At 34.8% G+C, this 27138-nt stretch overlaps 1 protein-coding gene across 1 annotated transcript in view; it reads left to right on the top strand.

Moving 5' to 3' along the window:
* PCDH15 (protocadherin related 15) overlaps positions 1 to 27138 on the top strand; it is a 1047422-nt gene that overhangs the window by 863642 nt on the left and 156642 nt on the right. The window contains exon 24 of the mRNA XM_070363570.1: positions 24608 to 24717. Coding sequence (XP_070219671.1) covers positions 24608 to 24717 — 110 coding nt within the window. The remainder of the gene's footprint in view (positions 1 to 24607; positions 24718 to 27138) is intronic.

Raw genomic sequence — 27138 nt, 5'->3', positions numbered from 1 at the left:
AAAACAATCAATAAATGCAAGAAGGGCATTCTAATCTCACCTTTTCCCCCTGAAAACAGGCAATTAAAAACTCCCAGTGTGAGAGATGCCTTCCCTGTACTAGGGGAAAAAAAAAAATTAATGGGAAATGAAATATAATATACTTGTATCAAAACAGACTTTGATAAAATAAGTGTATCTTCTTTTTAGCCTCATCACATTGTTTAATTACTTTTCCACAGTTGCTTATCTTTGTTCATCCTACATTTTTCCTGTATATGTTTTTATTTTTTAATTTTTATTGGATTATATTTGATTTATAAATCATCCTTCTTTATTCTCCCTCTTTTCTTCCCTTGAAATAAATTTCTTATAGATAATGGCATGTCTTTATCTTTGGTTGTCGAAGCAACCCTCCTTTCTCAAAATAATGCAGCTGGCTGCATTTTTTTTTCCCAATGAATAAGTCTGATTATTAGCCCCTACTTTACACAAATAATCATAAATTTTGAGTTATTACCATTCAGACAATTAAGTTTCTCTAAAACATATTCAGTCTTATATAATTTAAACCATTTTTCACCATTTGATTTTCATTGGAAGACAGAAAAATAGGTTAATCCTACTCATAAAAATTCTATTCTCCAAGTCATACCATGAAATGAAGGAAATCGACCATAAAGACCATTTATTCAGGCTAATAGTTTAATTTTTGATTCCTCTAATATCCTTGCTACAAAGTTGACTGGGTTCCTCTAAGAAACTTACATTTGTGAGAAATTTGCCTCTTCAATCCTTGTATAGCTATGAATATTGGGAAGTTATTCTTCATGCTGAGGTTATTATCAGTATATTTATTCCTTTAAATTATTTTTATGCATTTTTTTCTGAACTTTCATCAATTTTATAATTTAGTCATTTCAAGTAGTGTAACTATATAGGGAAGGAAAAATATCTTTTCTTGTAAACTTCAGACTTATTAACTGAGATTCTTGTCATAAAATACAAATTAACAAGAGAAAAACAAACAAGTTTATAAATACATGTATCTCATGCATACATGAGATATACACAGGAAGATGGATAATTCAAAGAGGTAGCTTTAGAATTCTGGATTAAATATAATCTTAATAGGAAATGAGGAGGGAGGTGCAGGCCACTTGGGAGATAGTAAATAATTTTAGGAAATGTGAATGGGACACTTAGAACAAATGGAATGTATGATAGTTCAGGCAGAGTTTGCCTGGATGTGCTATCCAATTCTAGTCTCCCCTCCTGTGAAAAGATTCAATCTTTCCTGGTCAGTGAAACTCTTTGAAAAGAATTCATGATGATTGAATTCCTTTTGGAAAATCTGTCTTTAGAATAGATAAGGGAACTCAAAAAAAGCTTCTCACTGCATTTGCCATTTTCTAAGTACCTACTGCCCAAAATAATCAATATACCAAAGCAGTCTATTTTGGGGTGGCATGTTTTGCTACAGTTCAAATAAAACTGAGCTAAACTTCTTCCTTAAGGAGAGGTGTGACAAAAAATACTCTTCTCTTAATTATGAGCAGGTATCTTGATTAGGGTCGTACTTATTGGGAAAGAGAACTCTGTGTACATGGTAATGCCTGACGTTAATGTGGAACAGAAAAAAATGATAGTAACCATGTAGTTGCTGCACTAATAGAAGTATAAATTCCAGTTTCTCACACTAGTTAAATAAATTCATATGACAAGCTCTTCTACATTGTTAGTTTTAATATGGTTAACTATCACAGTCAGGGATTTCTTTTTTCTTTTTTTGTCCCCACATAAATTAACATATATTAAGCATTCAATTTATTCATCTTCATTTTAATATGTCAATATATGAATACTTTAATGTGTATATTAAATTCTATATTAATATCCTTTAAAATTTTTCATCTTCATTTCTAGAACTTTTTCTCTAAATGTTCATGAACACTTTGAATTTAATTTATATATTTCAAAATACTAATACTCCCTTAGAATTTTGATCCCTTTAAGCTCAAGTGTTAATTCAGGTTTGTCTTCTAACAATTAGACATCAAGTATTTTATTAGAGGAAAAATCTGTGGGAGAGAAATGAGAAGGAAGCAGAGTAAGGCTAGAAGAACATATAAAGCACATACATTCTGACCTCAAGTGAAGAACAGGGAGAAAAGCTCATAAATAAACATGCTAGCCTACTGTGTTATTTGAGTGACTAATGTATCATTTTAGCAAGTTTCTACATGATATCTGGGGAGTCAAACCAGGAAGGGAATTGCCTTAACATCTCTGCTTTTCTTTATCATTATCTATAAGCAGATCTTAGGAAAATGATCTTTTTATAAACAGAAAAAATATGACAAACATAGGCTACATATTTAAAAAGCAAAGATATCCCTTTGCTGACAAAGGTCCACATAGTCAAAGCTCTGGTTTTTCCCATCAACATTAACAGATTTAAGTTAGCCAATAAAAAAGTCTGAGCACTGAAGAATTGATGCTTTCAATTGTGGTGCTGGAGAAGACTTGAGAGTCCCTTGGGCAGGAAGATCAAACCAGTCAATCCTAAAGGAAATCAACCCTGAATATTAATTGGAAGGAGTATTGCTGAAGTTCCAATACTTTGGCCATCTGATACGAAGGGCTGACTCAATAGACAAGACCCTGATGCTGGGAAAGATTGAGGCAAGAGGAGAAGGGAGGAACAGAGGATGAGATGGTTAGATGGCATCTTCGACTCAGTGGTCATGAATTTGAGCTACTTCAGTTATAGTGAAGGACAGGGCAGCCTGATGTGCTGCAGTCCATGGGGTCACAAAGAGTCAGACATAACTTAGTGACTGAACAACAACAAATACAGCAGAGCACAGCAACTAGAACCTTGGTTAAGTGTGCTTCCTATAGTCAGAGCTCTATGAGGCACTCTCATTGCTACCACATGTGTGCATAACTGATAAGAGGTTTTCAGCCAATTATTACTTGGATCTTCTGGAAAATACTTTTACTGTCATAGTCAGAAAACACATTTTATACATCTTTCATTTAATCCAAACAGAAATATCAAAATCCCAATAGTAGTTTAGATACATAGCATTACTTGAGACTAGATTGACTCCTGTAGGTCAAGTGAGTTAGCTTTTAGCAGAATGGCATTTGGCCTTCTCAAGACGATGAACTAAGACTTAAGCACACTGGGATTCACTTGTCATGAGTTTTAGAGGTAAATATCATGGAAAGGTCAACATGTCTGGAATAGATCATAGAGTCTAAATGTGAATATTGATTTTGAATGGGAAATGCAGTATCCTATACAACTTATCAACGATTTTACCAAAGACAATTGTTTACAAATTTTCTGAAAAAATGTTACCCATATAGACATATTTTGATATTTATTTAAAATGGAAGTGTATCAACATTGACTATTAAACTTTGCATGATTTAATGTCATATTTATTATATTAATTTTTAGGTATTTATGTATATTAAAATGTAATTTACACAAAATAGAAACTTAAAATTTATATTTGTATATATATAAAACAGAAGGGGCAAATATTCCTAAGGTCTTTTTATTAACCTCTTGAACAAATTAAAACCCCTTGAAGGAAGAACATAATCATATTAATTTTCCTATTAAAGTAAAAATTAATACTTTGCAGATTAATGTGAATTAATCTTATAATAAATAAAATACAAAACATTTTGTACTATTTTTTCCAAGATAAGTTCCTCAAATGGTTTTATATTGAATAAAGACAGAGTAGATTTTATAAAGAACTCTAAAAAATAAAGTCTATTTCCTAATATACAAAAATAGAGAAAAAGCATAATTTAAAATCCAGAAATCCATATTTATATACTATGAAGAATGAAAACAATGTTATCATAATGGTCAAGGAAATGGTGAGTGAGCAGTTCTAGTTATTTTATTATTCAAGAGAATTAAAATTACCATATATCGAGGAACATTGCCATTATTCTTATATAAACCATACAAATTTGGACTTGGGAATTTTGAAAAAAGGTTTTTAATCAATAAATACAGTAGTTTAGGGAAAACTATTGATCTTGACTTCAAAGAATGAAAAAGAACTCTACATGAAAACTAAAAATATAAAGTAAACTGACATTCAGAGAGCATCATTTAATTACTAATGTTGTTTTCTATTTTAATTTAGATTTATCGTTCAATATAAGAGCTGACTTTACTTGAAGATAACCTTTCCTGTCTTTTTATGGCACTACCAATATCTTGCCTCAAAGATAATAGATTTTGCCTCTTTAACTATTGAAAGAGTAACTCTGACAATCCTTCATTTCAGGTTTCACAGGCTTTCTCTGTATCCACATGGAATTCAATTTCTCCTTCACATTTTCAAGGTTATGTATAGTTTGACATTTGCTCATAGAGCAGAGTGAAGCAAGTCTTCCAACAACAAAGGACTCAAGTTCTAACAGTTCATCTTAAATACATTGTTTCGAATTTAAAGCAAGCTCTTCTATAAAAAGAGTTATTATATATTCTCTTCTTTTGTTGCATTTCTGCCTATGAGAAATTTTTGTTCAAGTACAACATATAATGTGGTACTTTACTTTTATTTTGTTGATAGTAAATGTAAACTTTTTTAGAAGCAAAATAACATAATTAATGGGGTCTTAAGGTTTAAATCCTGGCTGCAACACTCATCATCTGTTCATTGAATTTGGGCAAGTTGTCTAAGCTCCCTGCTGCTGCTGCTGCTGCTAAGTCGCTTCAGTTGTGTCGGACTCTGTGCGACCCCATATACAGCAGCCCACCAGGCTCCCCCATCCCTGTGATTCTCAAGGCAAGAACACTGAAGTGGGTTGCCATTTCCTTCTCCAAAGCATGAAAGTGAAAAGTGAAAGTGAAGTCGCTCAGTCGTGTCCGACTCTTCGCGACCCCATGGACTGCAGCCAGGATCCAATAATTACTTTATATGTGAGATAAAGAACTTTATAAACTACTAGGTTCGGAAAACATGCTTAAGAAAGCAGTTGTTATTCTTATTATCATCTTATAATCATCTTTATAAATGAAATAACTCCTTCAACGATTGTCATATAGATGTAGTCCCAGAGTTTAGAGTCAAGTTTAAAGATGTCCAGGTCCCTTACAGAATTGTTTGTGAAGCCTATTTCTATCTCACTGATGGTATAGTTTACTTGTCTTTTTACAGAAGTTCTCATTATGTTCTTTGAGCTGTGAATTTCAGTTCAGAGTAGGATGAAAAAGATGAAGCAGAAAAATCAAAGCTATTTTACTTTAAATTTTGTTAGTTCACCCAGTATAGTTGTACACTAATTTAATGATTTTTAAAAATGTCAGCAGAATGCTATGCACAGAGTATAAAACAGAACAGTTAATAGGGAACTGATGCTCTCTCTAAAAATTCATAGGAAAGCACAAACATTGAAAATGTTTAAAATGATGTAAAATGATTGCTGTATTCAAGTTGCATTACTTCCTCTTCTCATCCCATCGGTGGATGTTGATTGAACACATAACTGCAGTAGAAACAGTAACACTGAACAAAGTATACATGATTCATCCCCTCAGAGATCTTATGAGTAGTAGACAAAAATTATCATAAGAAACAGATTATAAATACAAATTTATAAGTAACATTGAAGAAAGGAACATAGTTTTATGAGCATGTAAAATAAGTTATACAATGCAGCAATAGGGGATATCAGAGCAAATTTTTTTTTAAAAAAAACAGGAGTTGAAATATAAATAAGTAATAATTAGACTTGTAGGGGAAGGAATATAATGGGGTCAGGAGTTAAAAAGAAATTAGTTCTATAAAACTTCTAAATTGAAAAGGAAGAAAACACATTCCAAGATTTAAAGAAGGTCTGTATGGCTGAGGAAGAAGAATGAAAATAAGCTACTGTAAGATGAGGCAGAAATTTGGGACATATTAAAGATTTGAGTTTTGTCCCATGAGTATTGGGAAGACATTGAAAACCTGGTAAGCATGTAATTTCTACAGTGTATGCTGGACTTTGAATCCCAAAGAAAACAAAACGTAGAAAATGGAAGCAATATTATAATATTAAAGTCAGTAAAGACTTTAAAAATTGTCCTCATCAAAATAAAGGTAAACAAATTAACATTTAAAAAATGTCTTAAAATGATATTGTGCATTATTTCTAATTTTATAACATTTACATCTCAAACTAAAAAAAATATTCCAGGAGTCAGAAGTGTTTACATGATTATTTTATTTCTATATTTTCATTTCTCAATGTATGGCATTATACAAAAAAGAGAGGAAAATAAAATTGCCAGTCAGATATAGTAAGCCTTATGAATCAGTTTCTAGAAAATGGACATTTAAATTTTTATCTAATGGATTCTAAATAATAAATTACCCTATTTAAGGGGAAATGTTGATGCTAAGTCTGGTTGGCTTTTTGAACTTCTTTCAAAATTTAATAACTAGGGATGCCATATAGATTTTAAGAAAACTGGGTAGGAGATATCTAACTATAACTGTTTTTCCAGGTTTATTGAAATATAATTGACATGCAACATTGTATTCATTTAAAACTGTGCAAGACAATAATTTGAAAATGTATGTATTACAAAATAATTACTAAGATAAATTTAGTTAACATTCATCACCTCAGATAGTTAATTTTGTTCTCATGATGAAGACTTTTAATATCTACTCTTTTAGCAATCAAGCATACAATATAGTATTTTTAACTGTAGTTGGCATGCTGTACATTCTTTCCCAGAACTTGCTTGTCTTCTAACTAGAAGCTTGTACCTTCTGACTGCCTTTACCTGGTTTCCTCACCACCTCCCTCCCTCCTCCTATTTCTGGCAGCCATCAACTTGTTCTCTGTTTCTGTGAGTTTCCTTTTTTTATTTAGATTTCACATATTTATGAGATCAGACAGTATTTGCCTTCACTGACCTATTTCACTTAGCATAGGCTCTCATGATCTGTCCATGTTGTCACAATGGCAGGATTCTCTTCTTTTTTTATGACTGAATAATATTATACATATTTACATATATACAAATGCATCATGATAAAAACTCAATGTAGAATTAATGTATTAATTGCAACTTCCTTGGCAAAAGTTTTAAATGGAAATGAAATATCCCAACTTCCTAAAATAATGATGAATTTATGTATCTTATGGTACTGAATACTGACTATATATCTTCCTACCTGGATGGTGTGATTATAAATGTTTACTATCTTTCTAGGGTATGATTGACACAATGAAAAATGACGTATTATCTCTTCCTTTCTTAGAAATTCTAGCAGAATTTGAATGTCTACTTTTACTGTTACTTTTGAGATAGTACATTCATTCAACTGTTAAACGTAGAGAATGAAGTAAAAGTGAGTCACTTAGTCGTGTTTATTTTGGATCCCATGGATTTCAGGGACCTCACTGAATTGCATACAGTCCATGGAATTCTCCAGGCCAGAATACTGGAGCGGGTAGCCTTTCCCTTCTCCAGGGGATCTTTTCAATCCAGGAATCATACCCAGGTCTCCCACATTGCAGGTGGCTTCTTTACTTGTTGAGCCATTAGGGAAGCCCAAGAGTACTGGAGTGGGCAGCCTATCCATTCTGCAGAGGATCTTCCCAACCCAGGAATCAAGTTGGGGTCTTCTGCATTGCAGGCTGTTAAATGAAGAATTTGAATTGAAATATTAAACATTCTACAAAAGTAACTTTTCCTCTTTTTTGATGTTATGTGCCTGACTACACTAATATATTTCAAGATTCTATGGTGATTTCTCATCTTTATATGACAATTTCATATATACCTAATGGCATAGAGTCTAGTGGAATCAACAGAAAGTAAAAGCATTAGAGAATGCTTCAAATGTTTACTGTCATGCCCTTCTAAAATTTCAAAACTATACTGTCACACTTTTATGAAAGTCCAAATGTATAATTTCCTCTGTAAAGGGAAAAGGAAAAATTCTTATGGAGGTAAATAAGCCAAAATGCAAAACTATTTTCTCAGAGGTCATTACTAAGTATATAAATATATTATGACCTATTTTTAATAAGTAAATCAATTAGCCAGAAATGAATATTCCTGGTCTAGTCATTTCATCAAACCACACAGACCCCTGATTTTACTTACAGTAACTTTGTAGGAATGTGGGGAATATAAAATATAAGTGGTGCATGCTTTGTTTTCCACTAAATTTATAACTAGGTATCTGATATTAATGTGTCTACTACATTTAGCTATAACTGTTTAGACAGTTGTCTGTTTGTGAAGCTATAAGCTCAATGACTGCATAATTCACTTCCTCTACCCTCCTTTGTGATTTTATTGCCTAGTGAGTGTCAGGCACATAGTACATGTTCAATAAATACTTATTGAATGAATGAATAAAAGTCTATGCATACAGACTGTGAATAATATTACACATATTTTATACATTATTCACAAGTTAATTGATTTTATTGTCATTGTTTTTAAGTTTCATAGGCAGCTTATACCAATCCCACCCTATACTAGTTGTTTTTGAATGACTCCAAAATGTCTATGAATTTAAAGCTGTAAAAATAGTAAAAAGAAAAATACTATCCCATTTTAGATGTAAAATTGGTGTGTGACTGAGAACTTAAAAGGGAAAATCAGAATGCATAAAACATCACATACAATATTAGCCCTTAAATCTATTTCTCACTTCCACTGTATAGTCTTAAGGGATTTGATTTAGGTCATACCTGAATGGTCTACTGGTTTTCTCCACTTTCTTCAATTTCAGTCTGAATTAGGCAATAAGGAGTTCATGATCTGAGCCACAGTCAGCTCCTGGTCTTGTTTTTGTTGACTGTATAGAGCCTCTCCATCTTTGGCTGCAAAGAATATAATCAATCTGATTTCGGTGTTGACCATCTGGTGATGTCCAGTGTAGAGTCTTCTCTTGTGTTGTTGGAAGAGGGTGTTTGCTATAACCAGTGCATTCTCTTGGAAAAACTCTATTAGCCTTTGCCCTGTTTCATTCCGTATACCAAGGCCAAATTTGCCTGTTACTCCAGGTGTTTCTTGACCTCCTACTTTTGCATTCCAGTCCCCTATAATGAAAAGGACATCTTTTTTGGGGTGTTAGTTCTAGAATGTTTTGTAGGTCTTCATAGAACTTCAACTTCAGGTTCTTCAGCATTACTGGTCAGGGCATAGACTTGGATTACCATGATATTGAATGATTTGCCTTGGAAACAAACAGAGATCATTCTGTCATTTTTGAGATTGCATTCAAGTACTGCATTTCCGACTCTTCTGTTGACTATGATGGCTACTCCATTTCTTCTAAGGGATTCCTGCCCGCAGTAGTAGATATAATGGTCATCTGAGTTAAATTCACCCATTCCAGTCCATCTTATTTCGCTGATTCCTAGAAGGCTGACGTTCACTCTTGTCATCTCCTGTTTGACCACTTCCAATTTGTCTTGATTCATGGACCTAACATTCCAGGTTCCTATGCAATATTGCTCTTTACAGCATCAAACCCTGCTTCAGCCACCAGTCCCATTCACAACTGGGTGTTGTTTTTGCTTTGGCTCCATCCCTTCATTCTTTCTGGAGTTATTTCTCCAGTGATTTCCAGTAGCATATTGGGCACCTTCCGACCTGGGGAGTTCATCTTCCAGTGTCCTATCTTTTGGCCTTTTCATACTGTTAATGGGGTTCTAAAGGCAAGAATTCTGAAGTGGTTTCCATTCCCTTCTCCAGTGGACCACATTCTATCAGATCTCTCCTCCATGACCCATCCATCTTGGGTGGCCCCACAAGGCATGGATTAGTTTCATTGAGTTAGACAAATGATAACATTACTACTATGGTTTTGGCAATTATCCACCTGGCAGCAGCCCCACTACCTCCAAGGCCTGCTCCATGGAGAACAGGCTCTTTGCCTCACCCGCTGCCCCATGGCCTGGGACTCTCAGTGCCAATCCTCCACCAGGGCCACTGCCTCCTCACCGCTCTCGGGGTGGCAGGTCTGGATCCAGGCCTGGACCTCAAGGGGTAATTAAACTTATTTAACTTATATGCAGAGTACATCATGAAAAACGCTGGGCTAGAGGAAGAACAAGCTGGATTCAAGATTACCAGGAGAAATATTAATAACCTCAGATATGCAGATGACACCACCCTTATGGCAGAAAGTGGAAAAGAACTAAAGAGCCCCCAGATGAAAGTGAAAGAGGAGAGTGAAAAAGTTGGCTTAAAGCTCAACATTCAGAAAATGAAGATCATGGCATCTGGTCCCACCACTTCATGGGAAATAGATGGGGAAACAGTGGAAATAGTGTCAGACTTTATATTTTGGGGCTCCAAAATCACTGCAGATGGTGACTGCAGCCATGAAATTAAGACGCTTGTTCCTTGGAAGGAAAGTTATGACCAACCTAGACAGCATATTCAAAAGCAGAGACATTACTTTGCCAACAAAGGTCCATCTAGTCGTGTGGTCATGTATGGATGTGAGAGTTGGACTATAAAGAAGGCTGAGCACCGAAGAATTGATGCTTTTGAACTGTGGTGTTGGAGAAGACACTTGAGAGTCCCTTGGACTGCAAGGAGATCCAACCAGTCATTTGAGGGACTGATGTTGAGACTGAAACTCCTATACTTTGGCCCCCTGATGCGAAGAGCCAACTCATTTGAAAAGACCCTGATGCTGGGAAAGATTGAGGGCAGGAGGAGAAGGGGACAACTGAGGATGAGATGGCTGGATGATATCACCGACTCAATGAACATGGGTTTGGGTGAACTCTGGCAGTTGGTGATGGACAGGGGGGCCTGGTGTGCTGCGGTTCATGGGGTCACAAAGAGCTGGACAGGACTAAGCAACTGAACTAAAGTGAACAATATTAGCCAAGATAGATTTAATAATTACACATATTCTAATTTTATTTTTATTGTTTCTACTGTATATAAGAGAAAGCTATATATCATTACAATATTGAAAGTAAACTTTCAGAAGCGTAGCTTATAAAATAATGTACTAGCAATGTCTATAATTTATGGAGTACCTATTATGTGCAAAGTGTGAGGAAAAATTTTTGTACATATTATATCCTTTAGTAAACTCAATAATCTTCTGATCTAATTAATTTCCCCATTTCCTAGACAAAAACTAAGATTAGAGAAAGTAAAAATTTCTCCAGGGTCATGTAACTAGTAAATATGAGAGTCAGAATTTAATCTCAGAGTTATTAGAATCAAAGGAGAGTTTTCTCAGCTTAATTCTAGTCCATGAAATGACATTCATTGCTGTAGGACTAAGACTGAAGCCTGATGAGTAGAGTGTGGGAAGAAAAAGAAAGAGGAAGGTGGCAGAGACAAAGTCCCCTTTCACCCCAAAGACATGATATTCAAGCCATTCCTATCTGAATCCCCTGGGGGCCTTTTATAAATGAAAGTATTTACTACTCAGGACCTCAGTTTTCTTGTCTTCCAAATGGGAACACTTTGTGGATCTGAATAGAAGCAGAACTCCTAACAATAGAAATCACCTTTCAGAAAAGATTTAAAAAACAACTTCTAACCACTGGTCTTTTATCCATTTTCTTATCTACAGTCCATCCTAAGAACTCTGGGATAGCTGGCATCTCTCTCTCTCTGTTTTTTGTTTTTTGTTTTTTTTAATTTAATTTTATTTTTTAACTTTACAATCTCTCTCTTGATTCATGTTTTTTTAAATTGTTTTTCTCAGTTAAATATGTAACATTAGATTACCCTGATACAATTACTCCAAGGTTACAAATAATAGGAGTTCTGGTGGGTATTTTTTTTCTTCCTATTTTCATTAAATTCCCTTATAGAAGATATAAAAACAGTTCCTTAATTGCTACTGATTTGCAAATATATTGAATTCAAACATGTCAAAATAAATTAATTTGTCTCTCAGTAGAAAGAAAGCAATAGAGCCAGATTGAATCCCAGTGAAATTTTATAGCATCTATTTACAAACACTTTTATATCCTAAACTGCACAGCATTTAAAATAATTAGGAGCTTTATGTAACACATATAACATTTACTTTTATTGTCACTTCTTGATACTAACAATACAAGTAAATTTTAAATTGTAGAATAATTGTTTTATCTGTATTTTTACTGTAAAATTTGGAACTAACATTTGGAAACTATACATTCTGTTATTTTAGTATTGTCATTATTCAGATTTTTTAATATGTTTAATTGAGAGATTTATTATAATCTATATTTTCCAAATTAAGCCAGTTTCTGGTGCAGTTATCTTAAAGGATGCATGTTTGCTCAGTTGTGTCTGACTCTAAAGCCCCATGAATAATAGCCCGCCTGGTTCAGTTACTCATCTAGAGCCAGGCATTCTGGAGTGTGAAGTCTAGTGGGCCTTAGGAAGCATTACTATGAACAAAGGCAGTAGAGGTGATGGAATTCCAACTGAGCTATTTCAAATCTTAAAAGATGATGTTACTAAAGTGCTGTGCTCAACCTGTGAGCAAGTTTGGAATACATAGCATTGGTCTCAGGACTGGAAAATGTCAGTTTTCATTCTAATCCCAAAGAAGGGCAATGCCAAAGACTGTTCAAACTACCATATGATTGCACTCATTTCATATGCTAGCAGGGTAATGCTCAAAATCTTTCAAGCAAGTCTTAAGGAATCTGTGAAATAAGAATTTTCAGATGTATAAGCTGGTTTTTGAAGAGTCAGAGGAAACAGAAATCAAATAGCCAACATTTGTTGAATTCTGGAAAAAACAAGGGAGTTCCAAAAAAACATCTACTCTGCTTCATTGACTACACTAAAGCCTCTGATTGTGTAGATCAAAACTAAGTGTGGAAAATTTCTTAAAGAGATGAGACTACCTTACCTGCCTCCTTAGAAATCTGTATATGGACTAAAAAGCAATAGTTAGAACTGGACATGAAACAATGGACCAGTTTAAAATTGGGAAAGGAGTCTGTCAAGGATATGTATTGTCACCCTGTTTATTTAGCTTATTTGCAGAGTACATCATGTAAAATTCTAGGCTGGATGAATCACTAGCTGGAATGAAGATTGTTGGGAGAAATATCAAGAACCTCAGATGTACAGATGATACTGTACTAATGACAGAAATTGAAGAAGAACTAAAGAGCCTCTTTATGAGGATGAAGGAGGAGAGTGAAAAAACTGGCTTAAAATTCAACATTAAAAAAAATAAGATCATGTCATCCAGTCCCATCACTTCACTGCAAGTGGGTGGAAAAAGTGGAAACAGTGGCATATTTTATTTTCCTGGGCTCCAAAATCACTGCAAATGGTGGCTGCAGCCATGAATTTAAAAGATGCTTGCTCCCTGGAAGGAAATTAGTGCATTAAAAACAGAGAAATCACTTTTCTGACAAAGGTCCACATAGTCAAAGCTATGCTTTTTCCAGTAGTCATATACAGATGTTGAGAGTTGGACCATAAAGAAGGCTGAGTGCTTAAGAATTGATGCTTTTGAATTATGGTGCTGGAGAAGACTCGAGAGTCCCTGGAACTGCAAGATCAAACCATCAAATCTAAAGGAAATCAACCCTAAATATTCATTGGAATCACTGTGTCTCAAATGAAGCTGAAGTTCAATACTGAAGCTCCAATACTTTGGCTACCTGATGCAAAGAACTGACTCATTGGAAAAGATCCTGATGCCGGGAAAGATTGAAGGCAAAAAGAGAAGAGGGTGACAGAAGATAAGATGGTTAGATAGAATCACCGACTCAGTGGACTGAATTTGAACAAACTTCAGGAGATATTAGAGGACAGGGAAGCCTGTTGTGCTGCAGTCCATGGGGTTGCAAAGAATAGGACATGACTTAGCGACTGAACAGCATCAACAAGGGGGATAGACGAATGAGGAACAGATTTTCAGTCATTGAAAATATTCTGTATGAAAATATAATGGTGAATATATGACTTTTTACCTCTGTCCAAACCACAGAACTGTACAATACAAGGAAAGAAACCCTTCCCTGGTGATCTGGTCCAGTGGTTAAGACTCTGTGCTTCCACTATGGTTGGCAGGGGTTCAGTCTGTGGTCTGGCAACTAAGATACCACATGTTGTATAGAGTGGCAAAAGAAAAAAAAAGAGTTTTACTTCTTTTCCAATTTGGATTCTTTTTATTTCTTTTTCTGCTCTGATTGCTGTGGCCAAAACTTCCAAAACTATGTTGAATAGTAATGGTGAAAGTGGGCACCCTTGTCTTGTTCGATGTCCATCAGCAGATGAATGGATAAGAAAGCTGTGGTACGTATACACAATGGAGTATTACTCAGCCATTAAAAAGAATACATTTGAATCTGTTCTAATGAGGTGGATGAAACTGGAGCCTATTATACAGAATGAAGTAAGCCAGAAAGAAAAACACCAATACAGTATACTAACACATATATATGGAATTTAGAAAGATGGTAACAATAACCCTGTATACAAGACAGCAAAAGAGACACTGATGTATAGAACAGTCTCTTGGACTCTGTGGGAGAGGGAGAGGGTGGGATGATTTGGAAGAATGGCATTGAAACATGTATAATATCATGTATGAAACGAGTCTCCAGTCCAGGTTTGATGCACGATACTGGATGCTTGGGGCTGGTGCACTGGGAAGACCCAGAGGGATGGTATGGGGAGGGAGGAGGGAGGAGGGTTCAGGATGGGGAACACAGGTATACCTGTGGCGGATTCATGTTGATATATGGCAAAACCAATACAATATTGTAAAGTTAAAAAAGAAAAGAAAAGAAAAAAAAAAAGAAAAAGGAAAGAAACCTGACGTAAACTATCACCAAAGTGTTGCACTTGAGGAAAAAATAGTACCCAGTGTTCTCAACAGGAAAATGTCAGGACATGTGGATATGAAGCCTGATTCAGCTCAAGCTTGGTAAAAACAAACAAACAAACAAAAAAAAACCTTTTACTGAAGGCCCTTCCTTAAGACATTTCAAAAATGTAAAACCATTAATCTCTCCAGGGTCAACTTGTATGCCTGTCTAAGATATAACCATTTCCTTAGGCATCCTCTCAACAACCATTTTCTGAGGAACAGGAATCCAGTTGCTCTTTTGACTCTTAGGCTTCATCAGTAAAGCTGTATATTTTCACTTTTGAGCCCTAGCTGTTTCAAGTGTTAGAGGGCTTTGTCTCAATTATGTTGGCAGTAAATCTAGTTTTAAAAAATAGAATTCTTGAATTTCAGGTTCCCATCTTTTTCCCCTTAATTTATGTCCATTTCATTCAATATTGTTATTTTCTTATCTTTTCTGACATCTGATTTTATGCATCCTGATTTACACCAACTTCTACTTTCCATATTAGCTTGGTGGGGTACAGTCCACAAGGTTGCAAAACGTCAGACAGGACTGAGTGACTAAGCATGCACATGTACTACATTTTATGTTCAAGTTATATGTGACTCGAAAGGGAACATATAATTTGCCCCATCATGTAACTGGTACTTTCTAGGGCATAAAACAAAAATAAAATGGCCTCTGTCTGGCAATAAGTAGAAGAGTTGAAATTTTGTGATCTAATGCTCATTATTATAAAGGTTCTTTTAATCCTAGCCAGGAGAAAACTTCATTTTTATAGTATGTTTTGATTCTGATAAAAAGAAGCATGTTGACACAATTAAGACAAAGATTAATGAGATATTTTGTCTAGAAGTAAATCTGTTTTAAACATTTACTAACAAATAGAAATTTAAATGTTTTTAGTGGTGGACATACGATTTAAATTCCTTCTGAAACTATGCCAATATCTTTTTCTTAGTATTAATTATTTTCATCCTGATTGTACAAAAATATGCATAAAATATTTTATTTTTAGAGTTTGTAATGAGAAATGGTATTTTTTATAATGTTAAAGCTAAGAGAAAATTAATGTAGACTTTTTATATTTCTGTACTTTATAAGGATCCAGTTATAAACTAATTATGGAAAGTATAAGATTTAGTTCTTACCTCATGTAGTAACAAGATAGATAAGTAAACTGTGTCTGTTTCTGCAAAAAGAAATTCAGTATATGCAAATGATCACACTATGACAAATGTATGTTACATCAACAAGTTGTATGAAATTTGACCTTAGTAAGTCAATAATAATTGCTCTTTTATCCAGACCACATGTATTACTTATCTATTGCACCATAACAATGCCACTACAAATGTAATGAATTAAAACAGAGAGAAGTGCATGCAGAACACCAGCTGAGAGCAGACAGGAGTACCTGACCAGTGGAAAAGAATATATAGAACCACGCAGAACTCAAGATGAAGCCCTGAGCCTTTGGAGTGGGAGCATTGAGTCTAAGACCCTAGACTACCAGAGAACTAACCCTAGGGAGTATCAAATAGTAAGAACTCACACAAATTAAACCACTTGAATACAAGACCCAGCATCATCCAACCACCAGTAGCATCCTGTGCAGGTGTGTTAAACAACAAACAAAACAAAAATACAAACCCAATCATCAGCAGACAGGATTACCACCTCACTCAGCCTTATCCATCAGAGGAAAAACAAAACAAACAAGCAAATACTCAGCACAAATCCCACCCTATAAGAAGTTTACAAAAACCACTGGACCAACCTTAGGAGGGCAGAAACCAAAAGGAAAAAAGAATTCAACCTTGAAGCCTGGGAAAAGGAGACCTCAAACACAATAAGTTAAAATAAATAAATAATGAAAAGTCAGTGAAATACTACACAAATGAAGAAATAAACAAGAAACACAGAAGTCCAAATAAATGAAGAGGAAATAGGCAAACTACCTGAAAAAGAATTCAGAATAATGATAGTAAAGATTATCAAAAACCTTGAAAACAAAATGCAGAAAATACAAGAATCAATTAACAAAGACCTAGAAAAATTAAAGAAAAAACATACAGAGACAAACAACATAATTACTGAAATTAAAAATACTCTAGAAGGAATCAATAGCAGAATATCTGAAACAGAAGAATGAATCAATGAGCTGGAAGATAAAATGGTTGAAATAACTTCTGAAGCATAAAATAAAGTCAAAAGGATGAAAACAGCTGAGCATAGTCTCAGAGACCTCTGGGACAATCTCAAACACATCAACATTCGAATTATAGGGGTCCCAGATGAAGAAGAGAAAAAGAAAGGGTATGAGAAAAATTTTGAAGAGATTATGGTTGAAAATTTCCCCAACATGGAAAAGGAAATAATCAAGTCCAAGAAGTACAAAGAGTCCCATACAGAATAAACTCAAGGAGGAAAATACAACAAGACACATACTAATCAAACTAACAAAGACTAAACGCGAAGAAAGAATATTAAAAGCAGCAATGGAGAAGCAACAAATAACATACAGGGAAACCCCATACACTTAACAGTTGATCTTTCGGCAGAAACTTTGCAGGCTAGAAGGGAATAGCAGGATATATTTAAAGTACTGAAAGGGAAAAATCTACAACCAAGATTACTGTACCCAGCAAGGATTCAAAATTATTAGAGAAATAAAAATCTTTTCAGACAAGCAAAAGTTAAGAGAATTCAGTACCATCAAACCAGCTTTACAACAAATGTTAAATGGACTTATATAGTCAAGAAATACGAGAGAAGAAAAAACATATACAAAATCAACCCCAAACAATTAAGAAAATTGCAACAGGAGCATATATATCAATAATTAATTTAAGTGTAAACACATTAAATGTGCCAACCAAAAGACACAGACTGGCTGAATGGATACAAAAACAAGACCCATTTATATGCTGTCTACAAGAAACCCACTTAGACCTAAAGACACATATGGGCTGAAAGTGAGAGGATGGAAAAATATATTCTGTGCAAATGGGAAACAAAAGAAAGCTGTAGTAGCCAGCCTCACATTAGACAAAATAGACCTTAAAATGAAGACGATTACAAGAGATAAGGAAGGACACTACATAATGGTCAAGTGATCAATCCGAGAGGAAGACATAACAGTTGTAAATGTCTATGCACCCAACATAGGAGCACCTCGATACATAAGACAAACACTAAAAGACATAAAAGGAGAAATTGACAGCAACACAATAATAGTAGGAGACTTTAACACCCCACTCACACCAATGGGCAGATCATCAAAACAGAAAATTAATAAGGAAACACAAGTCTTAAATGACACATTAGATGAGATGGATCTCAATGTCTTCAGGACAGTCCATCCAAATGCAGAAGAATACACTTTCTTCTCAAGTGCACATGGAACATTCTCCAGGATAGAGCACATCTTGGGTCACAAATCAAACCTCAGTAAATTTAAGAAAATGGAAATCATGTCAAGCATCTTTTCCAACCACAATGCTATGAGACCAGATATCAATTACAAGAATAAAAAAACAAAACTGTAAGAAAAAAAAAAAAAAAACACGGAGATTAAACAACACATTTCTGAATAACCAACAGGTTACTGAAGAAATCAAAAGGGAAATCAAAAAAAATCTAGAAACAAATGACAATGAAAACATAACAACTCAAAACCTATGGGATTCAGCAAAAGGAGTTCTAAGAGGGAAGTTTATAGCAATACAATCCTACCTCAATAAACAAGAAAAACGTTGAATAAACAAAATAACTTTATACCTAAAACAACTGGAAAAAGAACAACAAACAAAACAAAATCCCCAAAATTAGTAGAAGGAAAGACATCATAAAGATCCAAGCAGAAATAAATGAAAAAGAAATGAAAGAACCAATAGTAAAGATTCATAAAACTAAAAGCTGCTTCTTTGAGAAGATAAACAAAACTGACAAACCTTTAGCCAGATTCATCAAGAAAAAAAGAGAATAGAATCAAATCAACAAAATTAGAAATGAAAAAGGAGAGTTTACAACAGACAATGCAGAAATACAAAGGATTGTAAGACACTATTATGAACAATATGGCAATAAAATGGATAACCTGGAAGAAATGGAGAGATTCTTAGAAAAGTTCAATCTTCCAAGACTGAAGCAGGAAGAAATAGAAATTATGAACAACCCAATTACAAGCACTGAAATTGAAGCTGTGATCAAAAATCTCCCAAAAAAACAAAACCCCAGGACCAGATGGCTTCACAGGAGAATTCTATTAAACATTGAGAGAAGAGCTAATGCCTATCCTTCTAAAATTATTTCCAAAATTTGCAGAGGAAGGAACACTTTCAAACTTATTCTACCAGGCAACCACCACCCTGATACTAAAACTAGACAAAGACAACACAAAGAAAGAAACTACAGGCCAATATCACTGAAGAACATAGATGCAAAAATCCTCAACAAAATGTTAGCAAACAGAATTCAGCAACACATCAAAAATCAACCATGATCAAGTTGGATTTATTCCAGGAATGCAAGGATTCTTCAATATATGCAAATCAATCCATGTGATACACCGTATTAACACATTGAAAGATAAAACCATATGATAATCTCAATAGATGCAGAAAAACCTTTCACAAAATTCAACACCCATTTATGATTGAAATTCTTCAAAAGATGGGCATAGAAGGAACCTGCCTCAACATAGTAAAGGCCATATATGATAAACCTACAGCAAATATTATTCTCAATGGTGAAAACTGAAAGCATTACCCCTAAGATCAGGAACAAGACACGGGTGTCCACTTTGACCACTATTATTCAAGATAATTCTGGATGTCCTAGCTATAGCAATCAGAGGAAAAAAAAAAAAGAAAGAAAGGAATCCACATCAGAAAAGAAGAAATTAATCTCTCAGTGTTTGTAGATGACATTATACTGTACATAGAAAACCCTAAATATAGTATCAGAAAATTACTACAGGTAATCAGTGAATTTAGCAAAGTTGCAGGATACAAAATCAGTACACCGAAATCACTTGCATTTCTATATATGAACAATGAAAAATCAGAAAAGAATCAATCCCATTCACCATTACAACAAAAAGAATTAAATATCTAGGAATAAACTTACCTAAGAAGACAAAAGAACTGTACACAGAAAATTATAAAACACTAATGAAATAAATCAAAGATAACTAAAACAGGTGGAGAGATATTCCATGTTCCTGGGTAGGAAGAATCAATATTGTGAAAATTACTATACTACCAAATGCAATCTATAGATTCAATGTGATCTCTATTAAATTACCAATGGCATTTTCCACACAACTAGAACAAAAATATTCATAATTCATTTGGAAACACAAAGACGCTGAACAGCCAAAGAAATCTTGAGAAAGAAGAATGGAGCTGGAGGTATCAACCTTCCTGGCTTCAGATTATAGTACAAAGCTACAGTCATCAAGACAGTATGGTACTGGCACAAAAACAGAAATATAGACCAGTGGAACAAGATAGAAAGCCCAGGAATAAACCCATACACCTATGGGTACCTTATTGTTGACAAAGGAGGCAAGAATATACAATGGGACAAAGACAGCCTCTTCAATAAATGGTGCTGGGAAAACTGGACAGCTATGAGTAAAAAAATGAAATTAGAACACTTCCTAACACAACACACGAAGATAAACTCAAAATGGATTAAAGACCTAAATGTAAAACCAGAAACTATAAAATTCTTAGAAATGCCTAGAAATCATAGGCAGAATACTTGATGACATAAATCAAAGCAAGATCCTCTATGACCCACCTCCTAGAGTAAAGGAAATAAAAACAAAAGTAAACAAGTAGTACCTGATTAAACTTAAAAACTTTTGCACAACAAAGGAAACTATAAGCAAGATGAAAAGAAAACCCTCAGAATGGGAGAAAATAGTGTATGAAACAAGTGACAAAGGATTAATTTCCAAAATATACAAGCAGCTCATACAACTCATTGTGTATAAAGCTGTAGTATCCAGCCTCATATTAGACAAAATAGACCTTAAAATGAAGACGATTACAAGAGATAAGGAAGGACACTACATAATGGTCAAGTGATCAATCCGAGAGGAAGACATAACAGTTGTAAATGTCTATGCACCCAACATAGGAGCACCTCGATACATAAGACAAACACTAAAAGACATAAAAGGAGCAATACACAATATATAATATCACTAGCATGTTTTAATAGGTCAGGAATGTGTTATCTGTGTCCTCTGTTTCACATTCTCACACAGGTTTTAGTCTGTTGTCTGGGGCTAGAATCTCACTGAGGCTTAACAAGGGAACAGTCCACCTCCAAGCTCATGCTTTTGTTGATTGGGTTCAGTTCCACATTGATGTTGGAGTGAGGGTCTCAGTTGCTTGCTTATTATTGGTCAGAACTCACCATCTCGCACGGAGAAGGCAATGGCACCCCACTCCAGTACTCTTGCCTGGAAAATCCCATGGATGGAGGAGCCTGGCAGGCTGCAGTCCATGGGGTCGCTGGGAGTCAGACACGACTGAGCGACTTCACTTTCAATTTTCACTTTCATGCATTGGAGAAGGAAATGGCAACCCATTCCAGTGTTCTTGCTTGGAGAATCCCAGGGACAGGGGAGCCTGGTGGGCTGCCGTCTATGGGGTTGCGTAGAGTTGGACACAACTGGAGCGACTTAGCAGCAGCAGCACCATCTCACATCGCCACTCGCTTCATTAAGTCCAGCAAGGGAGGTAGTCAGAGTCTACTAGCAAGAATGAAAAGTTATAATCTTATGTAACATAATCACTCCATTCTGAAGGAGATCAGCCCTGAGATTAAAGTCTTAGGAAGGAATGATGCTAAAGCTGAAACTCCAGTACTTAGGCCACCTCATGCGAAGAGTTGACTCATTGGAAAAGACTCTGATGCTGGGAGGGATTGGGGGGCAGGAGGAGAAGGGGACGACAGAGGATGAGATGGCTGGATGGCTGGATGGCATCACTGACTCGATGGATGTGAGTCTCAGTGAGCTCTGGGAGATGGTGATGGACAGGTAGGCCTGGCGTGCTGCAATTCGTGGGGTCGCAAAGAGTCGAACACGACTGAGCGACTGGACTGAACTGAACTGAACTGAACTGAATATAATCACTGAAGTGACATCCCATCTTCTTTGCTGTGTTCTGTTCATTAGAGACAAGTCACAGTCTGACCCTCCAACAAAGAGAAAGGGATACACAAGGGTAGGGCTACCAAAGTGGAAGATCATGGAGGATCATACTGTGTTTCCATAGCTCTCTAATTTTAATCCTTTCCAGGTTTAAGGAGTTCACAATCACTGAGGTCAACCACAAGCCAATGTGGCAAATAACAATTAGTCTCAATGTCTGTTTATAATCTAAAATATCATACAAAAGATTTCTATTCATAATCAAATTAGTCCATCAAAATAATCTTAGTGCCACTTTTCTAAGTGCCTTACTTTTTAGCGGCAGACAACTGTCATTTTAGGTTCAAGGTTACAAAAGTCACCCCTATTTCACGGAAGTGACATTGTAACAATGTCTAGATGAATTGTTTATAAAATAAAATTGTGTTATCTCAGATAACTTTCTTTAAAAGTGCCTACTTGGGTGAATGTATCCTTTTTTATCTAAGCATTTTTTTAAATTACTTGGAACTCTTGATTTCAAGGGACTGAAAAACTAGATATAAGGAGAAATGCAGGAGAATTTTGTTTTACTAATAGTAACTGAAATTATGAGTTTACCCAGCTTCAAGTATAACAGCATTTAGAATACTAATCAAAGTGTAGTGGATATATTTTCAACCTTTAGTTATTTCATTTGTGTTGGTATTATTAACAAGAACCTTCTTATAGGCACAAACATTAAAATTCTAGCCAACAATAACAAAACTTTCTTTGTGTGTATGTTTTATTAGTTACAGTAACATTCTTGGTCAAGACTTTCATTGGGTTTGCACGAGAGATTTGTCACATATGAACATGAGCAATAAACGTAAAATGCCCTCATTAGCCAGAGCTGGGTAATGTGTCTATGTATACCCTGGGGATTTGGTCAGTTCAGTTCAGTCGCTCAGTCCTGTCCAACTCTTTGTGACCTCATGGACTGTAGGATGCCAGGCTTCCGGTCCATCACCAACTCCCGAGCTTTCTCAAATGCATGTCCATCGAGTCAGTCAGTTCTACCCAAAACAGTTAGACTAATAATTAAGGAGATATGGTTGTCTAAAACTATACCTGGATGCTATTAAAAAAGAAGACAAAATATGCAGAGAAGTAAAATTAAGTCAATAAATGGATAAATTAAATTTTATTAAAATTATTCAGATTAGTTCTTATACTTTATCAAGAGATAGTTATTGACCATGCAGTGGAGAAGTGGACCACCATTAAGTGCTATAGCAGTTATCAGTAAGATAGGTCACTTTACATTTAGGTAATTTTAGCCTGCCAAATCTATGGAGTACAGTGGCAAAGAACATACTATTTTGGACAAGATGTTCATGAAGGATTGTATGTAATTAATTTTTCATACTATATTGGTAGCTCAGAATTTGTTAGAAAAGGCTTCATTAAGTACAATATATAATTGTGTAATGTAATCTAGATTAGAAGAACTCAGAAGGTGGTGACAAAAAGGAAGGATAATATTGAAAGAGTAAGTACTGAAAGATGAAAGGCCTCATGAAAGAGTGACAGTAGGATTTATCTTACCAGTTTGAGAAAAGAGGCTAAATCTTTAGAAGTCAGATGGCTTGGATAGGTTGATTGGACTATAACAAGATTCAGAACTTTATGTTTAAGAATTTTCTTTTTTTTTTTTGAAGCTAGATGATATAAATGTCTGTGAATTATGAGTGAGATTATTTTCATTGGTTTATGAAAATAAAGTTCTAATAGCCTAGTTGCAGTGACCAATATTGTAAAATAAAATGGAGTTTTGGAACATGAGATAGTATATTGTTGAAAACATATTTTTAAAATTAAGTATCATGAAAATGACTAAATACAGAATGAATAAAGAACAAGGTCCTACTATATAACACAGAGAACTATATTCCATATCCTGTAATAAATTCTAATGGAAAATAACAATGAAAAAGACTATATATGTATAATGAGTTACTTTTACATGTAGAAGAAGTTAACATAACATTGTAAATCAACTATAGTTCAATAAAATGTTTTAAATGGATAAAATTAAGTATCACTGTATGGGGGCATAATATGGTTAAAGTTAAGTAAAATAAGTGAAGTCAAAATAAATATTAATTTTATGATGTCATCCATTCAAATACTTTTAGGACAGTTAAAAATTTTATAGTAGAGCAAGGATAAGGACTAGACTAGAAAGAAACTGAAGGTTGTTTGCTTAAATATGCTAATATTACCAACATAAAAGCCATATTTTTCTTCAGCAACTTGAGATAGCAAGTTGTATCTACCTATTGCATTCTATTCAGGACTTTTTTCAGAGACAAGCAAAATGAATTTTGTACAGTTTTTTGGAGATGCTGAAGCAGTAATGTACAGATGACAAGACATTCTTAATGAAGAACATTTGCATAATTTTGAACACAATTTGTTAGGCCTAGGGTCTGAATGCAGTATTTTGTTGAAAATTTCAAAAATAGTACTATTCAAATAATAACAAACACAAAATTAACATATTATATTATTAAATACAAAGTTCCATCATGAGGAAATGGACAATAAAAATAAGTTATCTTCTCTTACACCCTGCAGACCTCCTCCAGTAAGTGAACTTGCAACCAGAGGGACTATGGTGGGTGTAATTTCTGCTGCAGCCATCAATCAGAGCATTGTATACTCCATTGTTGCAGGAAATGAAGAGGGTGAGTATATGTTTAGTCAAATGGCAATCCATTCCAGCATTCTTGCCTAGAGAATTCCATGGACAGAGAAGACTGGTAAGCTACACTCTATGGGGTTGCACGGAGTTGAATACAACTGAGTGACTAACACTTTTCATCATAAAACAATAAACTTAGATTTGGAATAAATTTCAGATTTCATTACTGTTTATCTTTCTAGTAAGCTGTGTCTAACTTAAATGTAATTATGTGTTAAATCTGATTGAAAATCCAGTTATATTGACACAGGCTATTAATTTCCATTAGGGAATACTCAATATCCAGTTCTGAAAGCCTTCACCTCCCCCTGATTTAGGGATATTTAATGACATTTATTCAAAAGTAATGCATATGTACTTTCAGCTTTTGGTCATAATCATTGCCTATAGTAGTCTTTTACCACTGTTCTGTGCCATCTATAACCCATATCATACCTTCGCTAATCCTGAAGATATTTTAGGAACAAAAATAACTGTGGATGACCAAAGAGCCACATGCATGATAAAAGTCATGTGCATTTTGTGTGATTCCTCAGTAAAGCAAACATATAATCAACAGTTGTAAGTAAATAAATAGTTTGATTTTATCAACCAATCACTTTTCACAGAGAACAGATTGGCTTGCTAGCTTATGGGAATAAGTTTGTGACTCAGTTTTATATTAGCATATTGATTCTTTTTTTCCCTATTACCCACAGTTGGTTGTCCTCTGGTTTTCCCTTTTATGAGTTAAATGGCCTGGAATGTTGTAGGTGGTTAAAAGAAAAAAGCTAATATATGTTTCATAAACACATGCATTTCAATATTAAATTAGGAGATGTTAATAATATTGTAAAGCAGTTTGCAAGGAAATTATGAAAGTGGTCTTCAACTTTTATAAATAAAAGTATTTCAACCATTACTAAAAGTTATTGTCCCTAAAGCAAGTGCTAAATATTGTACTTTTCTTATTGACTTTCTTTGTTTCATCTGTGCTGTTATGCCTCCTCCCTAAATATTACAGACTTTCCTTTTGCCTTAAACTTACATCTGACTGAAGCTATGGTTTTCACAATTTGTTCTTATGACTTTTCTCTATGATTTTATTTGTTCTCTTCCTTGAATATAGACAGGTGGTTCTAATTATTACCCTCACTCCACCACAATGATTATTTTCACATTTAATTCATTTGCTTGTCAATTTAGTCTACTAATCCTATTGAGCATTTATCATGTACTCAGTACCTTCCAGCAATTAAGGAGAAAGAAGTGAACAAAATAGTCTCAGTGGTAAAGAATCTGTCTGCAATGCAGGAGATGCAGCAGGAGCCACAGTTTTGATCCCTGGGTTGGGAAAATCCCCTGGAGAAGAAAATGGCAACCCACTCCAGTATTCTTGCCTGGAAAATTCCATGGACAGAAGAGCCTGGTGAGCTGCAGTCCATGGGGTTGCAGAGCAGGACACAACTGAGTATACACATCATCATCATCACTGTAGACTTTAACAATCCCACAAGAGGAGCTGGACGATAATAATGATCAAACTAATGAATATAGAGTATTTAGGCAGTTATAAATGCTGTAGAGAAAACCAAAGTGAGGAAAAGACAGAGTGAAAGAGGTAGGATATTATAAAGTTTGCCAATGTGCTCTGCTCATCATTCAAATCTGTATGATCAAATTTATTCTAAAAAGTAAACTTCAAGGTCAAATATTTTAAGCTATTTAAAATAATAAATAATATTTTAAAATAACTAACATATTAAATTATGTTTGTTCCCTCATGTTCTTGCTGCTGCTGCTGCTGCTAAGTCGCTTTGGTCGTGTCTGACTCTGTGCGACCCCATAGACGGCAGCCCACCAGGCTCCCCCGTCCCTGGGATTCTCCAGGCCAGAACACTGGAGTGGGTTGCCATTTCCTTCTCCAATGCACGAAAGTGAAAAGTGAAAGTGAAGTCTCTCAGTTAGGTCCGACCCTCAGCGACCCCATGGACTGCAGCCCACCAGGCCCCTCTGTCCATGGGATTTTCCAGGCAAGAGTACTGGAGTGGGGTCCCAGTTCCCTCGTGTTCTTAGCAGAACATTAAATCTGCAGGATAATAAGATATATTAAATCATAAAAAATATAATAATCCAATAGCATCATGAAATACTTGATTAAACAAAATTAAGTGGATTTCTTTAAAACAAGGTTTCTAGAAGCATTTGCTATAGTAGAAGATAATGTGTATCTATGGTGAGGAATTCAGTATACATTGTTTCACAGACTTAATTGACCAGAGAAACATCAGTTTCCAGGACAATTGCAAAAAAAAAAAAAAAAAACCTGGAATTTCAAATCATGCATTTAGGGAAACACTGATGTTGATAATTTCTAGAGCTGAAACAGAGTTTCCCAAAGCCTTAATTTGGTCACTTTGATGTG

The sequence above is a fragment of the Bos mutus genome, chromosome 26 (genome assembly GCF_027580195.1).
Source record: "Bos mutus isolate GX-2022 chromosome 26, NWIPB_WYAK_1.1, whole genome shotgun sequence".
Taxonomy (NCBI): domain Eukaryota; kingdom Metazoa; phylum Chordata; class Mammalia; order Artiodactyla; family Bovidae; genus Bos; species Bos mutus.
Note: the sequence above shows the minus strand (reverse complement) of the source record. Positions and strands in the feature narration are given on the sequence as shown.